At 49.8% G+C, this 10,631-nt stretch overlaps 1 protein-coding gene across 1 annotated transcript in view; it reads right to left on the reverse strand.

Moving 5' to 3' along the window:
* Positions 1 to 10,042, reverse strand: part of SPEN (spen family transcriptional repressor) — a 54,529-nt gene extending 44,487 nt beyond the window's left edge. The window contains exon 1 of the mRNA XM_044421220.1: positions 9,876 to 10,042. Coding sequence (XP_044277155.1) covers positions 9,876 to 9,958 — 83 coding nt within the window. The 5' untranslated portion in view covers positions 9,959 to 10,042. The remainder of the gene's footprint in view (positions 1 to 9,875) is intronic.
* Between the last annotated feature and the right edge of the window lie 589 nt (positions 10,043 to 10,631).

Below are 10,631 nucleotides of genomic sequence, written 5' to 3' on the forward strand. Positions count from 1 at the left end.
TTATGTTTGGAGAGAGGAGAGGGCCGAGATACACAAGCGCATTTCTTAAGGCATGTGGACTTCATGTACTCAGTTGTGCACACCCAAGTATCAAGGCAGTAGAGCAAGAATTAGACAACATCCACGTCGTCCTTGTAGCTAGACTAAGCTGGAGCTTCTAATTCTCTAGGGCACCAGTTCAGGGAAAGATGAAGACTACACAAGCATCCATCCTAGTCTGCTGCTTTAAAGACTTGGAGTTGTGCTACAAGAACTGTCTTTGTGATTCTGTGGAAACCATACAAGAGCACAATTGTGCAGAATGAGCAGAGCGAGACTAAATACAAGGTAGAGAACTAACAAGTGCTTTGATAAAGCCTTCCTGTGATGGAGGAAGAGGATGCTTTCCAAAGCAGGCCAGGGCACCTGTGGGGCCACGTGAGTAGAGCCACACTGGAAGAATAAGGAAGCACATCTGGACTTGGGCAAACAGGGTTCCACTCGATTCCACAAGCAAATAAGCCGTCCACATGCATAAAGAGCTGTGTGTCTGAAGTTAGTTTAGAATGAAACTCTCTTCACAGGCAGGACCCCTGAACAGTAAGGAAATCTGCTCCCAGGTCTTGCACTGTCAGCAAAAGGCCGGTAGTCCCATGTTTTCCATTCCAACACAAAAGTGTGGCTTTGGAAGAGCAAGCAGTGGAGGACACCACAGGCAGGCAAAGACGGCAACTGCCACAACCAGACTTTTTCCACCCCTGAAACCTTAACTTGCACTCATCTTGCTGTGGCTCAGTTACTTCAATGCCCGCTTGGCTCACTGAAGACTGGTCCTGCTCCCTGAGCCAATGGGAGTTCCCAGCATGGAGGAGGTGGAATAAAGGTGAGACTTCTCCCCACTTCCTGGATCTAATTTTGTAGCTGGGAGAAGTGTGTTCCTGCAGTCCAGTGGTTCATCCCTACTTTGCCTGCTCAATGCTATTGCCCACAGGCCGTAATGAACGTCCCAAGACACCCGAAAACACTATAAACCACATGCCTGAGAACAGGCAGGCAGTCAGTCGGTGCCTTTATTTTACTGTAGGTTCTGTTGCTTTGCAAGGATTTCACATGTGATAAACGTGTGACTTGTACAGTGCTTTCTTTCTAGGTTTGATTTGCAAGCCTTCGATGCCCTCCTCCTCCTCCTCCTCCTAAGTCCTCCTTTCTTTAAGCTTTAGCATAAGCTGCTACAGTGGAGGCTGCTTATTTCTTTGGGCTCATGGAAGAAGCCCCACCCCCACCCCGGTATCACAGTCAGCTACTGAACCTGCTCAGAACTAGAACCAGGGAAGCCATTATGCCTGGGTCCAATTCTAATCACACCCCCATGTTCCACAGAAACAAAGAGGTTTGGTTGGCTCTGAGGGGTAGAGCGGTACGAGTACATACCTGAGATGCCGATTACACCAAATCATAGGAGGGTCCGGGCCTTGTTAACATCACATCACACAACTGGGAGAGGGGGAGCACCCTTGAACAGCACAGACTGATTAAGGGGAAAAGACTGCCTTCCCCTCCAGCGTTTTTAGGGGCTACACTAAAACAAAAGTTACTCAAAATGATGTATAGCCAAATACAAACCAACAGCTATCAGTAGAACCATGTGCCCAGCACTTAATGCGCTCAAGGAAAACAGGTGGTGGGGTAAGGTCCCATCCGTCACAGGCATCATCCAACAGATGTCCAGAACGGTCACACCTGAGTGCGCACACACCTCCCTCCGCAGCGCCAGTCACACTCTGAGAGGCTACTTTCAGGGGCAGCTCAAGCACCAAGACAACATGCCAGACCAGTCTGACGAGGGACGGGGAAAGGGCAGGCTGAGTCTGCGTGCCATGGGCAACAGGGGCCTGGCCTAGACCAGCCCCATTAAGTCTCTCAAGTACACATATCTGCATTGCATGCCTTTGCTTCATCTAGTCTGCTTTAAGGCTGAAACTGACACAAATGTAATTAGCAGTCAAGAACTCGTTTCATCAAGTTTTAACCAGACTGGGTGAAAGCATGACTACCAGTCAACTCCCACACTGAATGATTAAAAATGTTTGTAGGCAAAGAACACCAGGAAGATATTTTGCTCCTCCACAGATTTTGAGACAGAGAGCCTAGGCTAAAAGGCAATGGTCTCCAGATGGATAGGACTACAACTCCCATCATATCTAAGCATGGGCCATGCTGTCTGCAGCTCACAGGAGCTGCTGTCCAGAACATCTGAAAAGCACCAGACACTGGTGCATGGGGAAGGTTGCATTAGCCCATTGTGTGACTTTTCTCTAAATGTTTATAGAAAACTTATGATACATATAATGTTTATCTAAAAATTACAACATACAAGGCACATCCCTAGAGATATTCTGGATACTTCTGCATTAAGTATCTTCTCCCTGGAAGAATTTGAGACTTTCCAGAACAGCTAGAGATTGCAGTGAGTATCTACCAACGCTTATTTCTCCTCTTTTTAAATCATCTCCTGATCCACTCTGTCAGTTTCACATGGGTCAGCTCAGCCTTCTGGACTGAAGTCAGAGGGATCAGGATTTCTGGAGTGTCCATGTGTAGGCTGAAATACCAGTGCGGGTACTCGGAAGCAAGCCCCACTCAACTCGAGGCAGCTTACCTCCAAAGTCTGGATCAAGACTGAAGGCAGTCTTTGGGAAGGTGATGTGCTTCAGGGCACACATTTCTCACATAGCTAACCAACTTGAAAAACAGGACACAGATCATTTTGCAGAATATATAATACATGATACTATGGTATCAAAAGAACTTAAGGAGGATGCCAATGCGACAATGCAAAAGCAGGTTGACAAAGCGCTTTTTCCCAAATCATAGCTGCAAGCAACAACTAAGAAACTGTCCCATAAGAAGATTCACCAGCTGAAACTTTCTGGAGGTTTGACTGTATTGGGGTTTTATTTTATTTGGAATGTTGTTTCTAGAATGCTATCAGAGCACAAGGTCTCCTACGTGATGTGATTGTTCCTCCCCAACAGACATTCAAGGAGGAGGTTGTGACTATGGCCACTGCGGCTGCGAGGCTCACTCCACGCGCCCAGGGATCCACGGCTGAACCTGGTGACACAAGGCCAGGCCCTGGGACCCCACGTTCCTCCCTTGTCCACAAAGGACAGGTTGAAAGAAGGCATTTACAGAAAGGCGTGGAGTCTCGCTGGGGAGCCTCAGGTGCCTAACAAGCCTGAAGATCCAAGAACCCTACGCAGCACCAAGCAGCAATGGCGGGAGTGGGGGGGGGGGGAGTGATCCAGGAGCTGCAGACTAGAAACCTCTGCTCTCTTGCTTTCAAGGGATGAATCAACGCTCTGGGAGTGGGTGGAATTTAAAACAACGTGCTGCAAATCAAATCAAATGCTGTGTAGCACACTCCACACTATAAAGTGCTGTATTTTTTGTCTCCTGGGGATCTCTGCTGATCAAGAGAGAAACTCTGCTTTCTCTGCTGTGTCCTTCCCAATGACTCATCTCCTCACTGCACCAGATCTTCTTTGCTCAAGCCAGTTGCAAAACAGTGCGTGTTTGTGCATTTTGGGGTGGCTTTTTTTTTTTTTTAAGAAGGGAGCAATTCACTTAAGGAGTCATGTATATGATCTGGAACCCCTCTGCTTGAAAAGTGTGCTTCAACTTTCATTAACTCTTCAAAAGTAGAAGCGTTACCAAAGAGGGTCACTTACTAGTTTCCAGCTGCACACACTTGTTCATGTGGGAGCCTGGAGCAGCTGTAGTTCAACTGCGCCTCCAGCTTTGAACCTGCACCGCTTCTTCGTTAGCAAAAGGAAGGGGGGAAGGGAGCTACTGTACAAATATGAAACTGAAGCCCCCAGAGTCAAAACTGGGAGCTAACGGAAAAGCCATTTTTTCCTCATACGCCCCTGCCCCGAAGATCACAAATGGTCCCATAACTGGTGTGTCATCCTTAGGATAAGCCACCCCAACAAGCAGAGCTTTATTAAAATGTAAGGAAACCCTTAAGTTCACTTTTCACACATCCGCTAAACATGAAACAGCAGGAACCTTGAAAAGCTCTCGCTGCATTTCCCGTGCCTGCCTTTACTTTGGAAAGTATTTCTTGACTGCCGATGATGAAAGTTATACACCAGTTTAACCTTTCCACTAAAAATGAAAGCTGCCGAGAGGCAAAAGCTCTCGTTTCCCTCCTTAAGTTAATCAAAAGGGAAACATGGACATGTGGCACTTGTGCAGACGACAAATGCTACTATATTTATCCACCTTCCCGTGCAAGCCGCTGTGCATCTGCTTCAGCAATGGGAAATCACTTTAATATTTCAAGGATGGCAATAATTTGGCCACAGCAATAATTGTTGAATACTTTCAGTCACGACTAAGCAATTCTCCAGGTTCCTAGTGGGAAACCCAAGAACGGCACCACTGGGGTTTTAGATCCCTTGAGAGCAACGCACAGAGAAGCCTGTCCAAAACGAGATACAGAGAAAGAGACGGGTTGGTGTATTAGAGAGAAAATCTGACCTCTACTTTTAAACACTCACGAACTCCCCAAATATTAGAGACCATCTGAAGTGAAAACCTCCTTGTACACAATTGTTAAGGATGCATATGTTCTGTTTGCAATACCTTGGGAGTCTGAAAGGATGCACTGTAAAACTTCATCCATCTCCCAGTAGTCACATTTTGCACAAGGCCTTCCTCAACCTGGTGTTCGCTCTTAATTATACTTTTAGACTACGATTCCCAGCATGCGTGCCCATGGTCCACACTGGCTGGGGCTGCAGTTGCCCCAAGCAACTGCAACAGAGCAGGCTGGGAAATGCTGCTTTACAGTGTAACCTCCTTGAGAGCATGAACCAATCTTTTTCCTTCTGTAACTCTGTAAGTTGTTTGTTCGTGTATAAACAATAGTGAAATAGTATCTTTGAACACATATTTCCTTCCAGGGACTTTTTCTAAGAAGGTTCACATTCAGTTAAGAGCAGGCAAGGCATATTGGGGAAGCTCACTTCTTACATGTGATTTGGGGAGAACTCCAATTTCCATAAACACAGAAGCACAGAGCCAAATAAAATGCGTTCTTCTTGTTCTGTTTATCATCCAAGCAGGATGAGGAAAATTCAAGGGACTCGCTCAGGACTCTCTGGCATTTTATAAGGTATTACCTAATGCAGATAATGTGTCCTTCAAGCTTCCCGTCTTCTCTACACACCCTTTATAAGATTTTGTGCATGTCCCTGATACGGAACCACTTCATTTTGCCTCTTCCAAGCATGCCACCTCTAAATGTATTTTATTTAGAATACGGAAACACGTAAGCAACGAACCTGTTTCAGTGCATTCTTTCCTACTGAAATGTTTCATCAGCATCAACTGAAAGAACTAGAATTAACATGGGTGTGTTAATTTGGAAGCTGTGATTTGGCCGCGCTTGCCATTTATGTCTTGCACTGGAACGGCGAGCCAGAGGGAGCTCCCTTGCTCTGCAGCTTTGCTACAGAATGGCAGCTGCTGCTTCCGCAGGCAGGCAGGCAGGCAGGCGGGCCCTCTGCGCCTTCTTCTTCCTCGTCCTATTCACAGGCTGGGGGATGGGTGGGAACTCTGTGCCACTGAGACCAGCAAAATCCGGAAAGGATTCCCCCTTCCCCCAAACGATGCCTTTTCCAATAATTAAACCTTACACTGTACAGGCGACTGCGGGGGGAGCTGCCCTTCACATACAGGCGCGCCTCTCGGCCATGCGACGCAAGCAAGGACAGCGATGCAACTGCCCCGCACCGCCTCCCCCTCCCGGTCCCGGGGCATACAAAGGAAGCGCTGCTCCATTGTGAGCTTACAGTACGTACAATGGCCTCCTGTCAGCCAAAGTTTAATTCAACCGATTTCTGATAGTTAAGTGACTCTTGTTATCCAAGTGAGTACAAGCAAATGGAAAATGGTTTTGCATATGTGGCCACTGCGTTAATTCCAGAATATACTGAATATTTATGGGTGGCCTCCCCCAAAGAAATCCTAATCAGGACAGGCAGATCAATCAGCCGTTTAAATCTAGCCACACGAGCACGCACACGAATGAGACAAATTTCAAGATCTATGCTTAAACTGATGTCACATTCAGAGAGATGAAAGAGAGCCAATTAATTCAGATCCTTCCATTTTCCTGATCTATCACTAAGCAACCGCACCATGGCAACTTTGACCAGCATTAAAAATGCTCTGTGGAACCAGGGCAAGGGAAACGCACTGGAAAGGGAGCTTTGATCCTCACTTGAGGAATCCTTCAATCATTTTGGTGCAGAAACCCAGGAAGTCCAACAATAAACAACCCCGAACCTATTCAATTACCACCCTGCAATTAAAATGATTAACTCAACAGAAAAGCCTTTTAATTTTGTACGTATTTTACACTCATTAGTATTTCTAGCACAAGGCAACTGACTATTTCTAAAGGGTAAAACAAGTCAGCTCCCCCCACACACACACAAACACACTTCAGTTTTATGTAACAGCTACCAAAATCTGGCTGGCTGGATTTTTCCTCGGTTGAAGCAATTAGTGCTTTCTTGTCTTTAGATTTTAGGCTGTTTGGGTTCCACTTTTAAGCTTCTCTGTACCCCACTCTATTTCATACTATTTGTTACCTGACTATGCTTAACCGATTTGAGAAAAACACTGTACTTGGCCCCCTCAAAACCAGAAGAGGCTGTCGGAAAGAGGATATCCCCTGTGCACGAAGCACCACCGCCGAAGAGCTGCTCTTTTCGGAGCAAGCCTTTCCCTTTGCACATTCTGGAGGAAGCGCTGCAGTTAAGGCCACTGCAACAAGGGAGCTGGATGAAGTCTCCTGTTACGCCACAGCTCGCTCTCTCCCTGCCGCTGCCTGCTGTAGAAAGCTCCCCCACCTCCCTGTGAGCAGCTCTGTTCTTTGCTACATAAACTGGTCCTAGCCGCCATTTTAGAAAGGCATTCACACCAGCCAAACCACTGCACCATACACCTCTTGGAAAAGGAATCTCTCCCTTCCCACCGGAGTATAAGAGCATGTGCACTCTCTCTCTCTCTCTCTCTCTCTCTCTCTCTCACACACACACACACAAATGCCCCTCGGAACAAGCAGCGTTGCCAGGGGACAAGCTATTCTCCCAGCCACAGCAAATGCTGTAATGCACTTTCATGTGCATGCGTGTTTTCTTGTCTTGAGCACTGAAACTGACACAAAAAATGTACCAGAGTAATACCATGAAGAAAGAAAGAAAGAAAGAAAGAAAGAAAGAAAGAAAGAAAGAAAGAAAGAAAGAAAGAAAGAGGAAGGAACACTTTCAAAGCTCCTACACATGCTTGGTTTTTCATATGGGACTAGCAACACATTCAACCTCCTATTTTCTCCTCTACAGAGTATTAACTGCCAAAGAAAAAAGAATGCCCTTTATCCACGAGAGCTGTACCAAGCTTAAAGCAAGCTGCTTGTTCCCCCCCCCGGCCCCCCCAGCTACAACCCACAGTATTAGGGGAGGAGATGAGAGGGAAGCATCCCTCCTAGTGCAATAGTACTAATGAAACACCCGCGGTACAAGCTCAGAATCTGCCCTGAGCAACCAGCAAGGGCCAAGCAGCCCAACAGCTTGCATTTAATGAAGCAGAGCAGCTCCCCTCCCTGCTTCACCAGCCAAGCCTGTTCCTCCCCAGGAGGTAGCAACCGAGTCTATTTTTCCCATGGTGACTCATTAGGTATGCTCCATAATTCCCCTACCCTAAACAGTAGCAAGAAAATCACAAGGAAAGTTACAAGCCTTTTTGGGGCCTCAAACGGGAAGCAACTTTAGCTAACCAGATCCTTGCCTAGAATTCTGCACACCACTTTTCTTCTAGAACGCCATGACATAGCATCCGTTCCTAGAACCATTTCTCAACCCTCACAGAGACAGACACAAAAACCCTACATGCACAGGGGTTGTTGCCACTAAGTCAGAAGAGAAAAACATTACAGTTAAGATTTCTTGCCAGTTGGAGACGCACACAATATTTTGCTTCACTGGCCCTAACGAAACAAGAAAAATATAAATGCAAATAACAATACCAATCAAGGCTTCAGCATTAGCAATCTCAAAAATCTATTCCATGGTGAGGGAGCCCAAGAAAGTTGGATTCAAATGGGATTTCAGTTTCTATTCACTTGGAGTTATGCTTGAATTTTCAAGTTCCCATTACTTTCTTCATAAATCCATTATTTTAAGGAAAGGAGGAAAAAATCACAAAAATAGACATAAATCCCTTGTTTGCACCTACAAGGTCAGGAGTTTATCCACTCTGTGGCTAGGATACACCTAAAAGGTAAAAATCCTTGATTCCAGCAGCAGACAGGGTTGATTAGAAAATATGGAAAGGAGGAATTAGCACGTCTCTCCCAGTAACAGCTGTTTCCACCACAGCTTGCCCTCAGAAAAATCCACTCCACGGAGCTGGTGGCATTTGCCATGCCCTTGCTCTTCGCCTGCCCCTCTGCTCCTCGAGCGATCTTTAGCCCTGCCAGTCTGCAGCTCCTTTTCTGAAGGTCTTCCATATTTCTACAACTCCCAAGTGCAGGGGGAGATGCTTAATCGCTTCGTGTGCACTGTTTCTCCTCCAAGAGCAGCATCCCTCATCTTTCTTCTTTCAGAAATCCATGGCATGTTCCATGCTGTCAGGTCCCAGGAATAGGCATGCTCAGAAACAGATCTGCCCAGAAACATCGGCCTCCTGTGGCCCAGATCCTGAAAAGACTTCTTCAAACCGTCCTCAGTTCCAGGTCTGCTCTTCAGTTCTCTCCTATTACACACACAGCAGCCTTTGGGGAAATGGTTTCTTTCCTCCTGCATCCTGCTCTTCCTTTGTGTGTCACCCCCACCCAAGCAGCACCCCTCATTCACATGAACACTCCCTCCCCACTTTTCTCTCCATTTTTACCTAACTCCTGGAAGAAGCAGTTGTCACCCTCCTGGAAGCTGCACCACAAGAATGTGTGTGTGCTGGGGGGCCCATTTCTGCTTCTCCCTATGCATCCTGAGGGTGCCACACAATTGCCCCGGGGAAAGGGCAACCCTGATTTGAAATGTGGATGCAGCCACTCTGCTCGACCCAGGCTTTGTTTGTTTACTCCCTCACAAAATTGCCCTTCATCATCACTGGAATGGAATCACTGCTCCACTCCACTCCGCAACCACCCCCAGCTCCCAGCTTGGAATTCCCTTCTCACTGTCTCACCTTCCCCCACCGCTCCCTGCAGCTTTCAGATGCTGGGTTTGATTTCCCCTCTCCTTGACAGTGTTATTTCCTCCGCTACTTATCCAAGGAACACACGGTGGGCCTCCATTCGCATTGTATTTCGACTCATTGCTGGAAGCCAAGAGAGCTTCTACCTCCCCCCCTCCCCACCTCTTGGAGAGGTAGCCCTCCATCACACCACGATGAGCCTATTTATAGCTAGGCAGGATATGACATTTTTAGCAACGAGGGTAGTAAGTAAAATATCTCCTTCTCCTCCACCTCCACCCATTACTTCTCCCAAGACCCTTTCCTTGCCTGCACTCATTGCGAAGCCGCACCACTTCTCCCCACTTCCCACCAAAGGAGGACCCCTCCTTCGCCCCCCTCCCATTTGCCACTGTAGGACACAGCTCCCCCCACCCCCACCCCCACCCGCCACCCGCGCGCGCGGCTGGGGGCCTGGCCGTGGGGCCAACTGCGCCACTGTCCTGCATGTGCCCCGGCCAAGAAAGGGCCGGCCCTCCCGACCCTTCGGCGGGAGGCACAAAGGCCGCGGGGCAGAACGGCGGCCGGGGGGGGCGCGTGCGGCGCGGGGCGCGCGAGGGGCCTGCCCGCCTCCCCCGACTCACCGCTTGAAGTGCTCGATGATCTTCTCCTCGCGGACGTTCTCCGGCAAGTTGCCCACCCAGAGGTGCCTGGTCTCCCGGACCATGCTGCTGCTGGGCGAGGGGGTGGGGAGAGGGAAGGGCGAAGGGGGCTCCGGCCTCGGCGGCGGCTGCTGCTGCTGCTGCTCCTCCGGCTGCTGTTGCTCCTCTCGCTCCGACCGCCGCCGCCGCCGCTGGTGCCGCCGCCGCCGCCGCCGCCCGACTGGCTTGGCTCGGCTCAGCGCCGCGAGAGGGAGAAGCCGCTGGTGCCGCCGCCGCCGCCTGTTGCTGCCGCTCTCCTCCTCCGGCGCGCCCGGCCGCCTCTCGCCGCCGCCGCTCCGTCTCCTTCCCCGCCGCCGCCTCCTCCTCCCTCCGCGGCGCCGGTGGGGGACACCATCCCACCGGGCCCGCTGGCCGCCCTCGTCCCCCGGCGGCTGCCTCAGCGGCGGCTGCTGCTCGTCCGCCTCGTCCTCCTCAGGGGTGCCGGTGCCGGTGCCGCCGCTCCTCCTTCCTCCGGCTCCGGCTCCGCGGCGCTTCTTCGCAATGTCTCCTCAGCCGCGGCGCAGCGGCGGCGTCGCGCTCTCTCTGAGTGGCGGGCGCTCGCCCTCTGGCTCTCCCGCGCACGCATGCGCACCCGCAGCGGCGGCGCCTCGCGCACGGAAGGCTCGTACCTCATTGGACGGCGGTCGGGCCGGGGCGGGATAGGTGCGAGCGCGCGCGTGCGCGCGCGGCAGCGGCAGC

This window comes from Varanus komodoensis, unplaced genomic scaffold, assembly GCF_004798865.1.
Source record: "Varanus komodoensis strain SLA01 unplaced genomic scaffold, ASM479886v1 scaffold116, whole genome shotgun sequence".
In the NCBI taxonomy this organism is placed as follows: domain Eukaryota; kingdom Metazoa; phylum Chordata; class Lepidosauria; order Squamata; family Varanidae; genus Varanus; species Varanus komodoensis.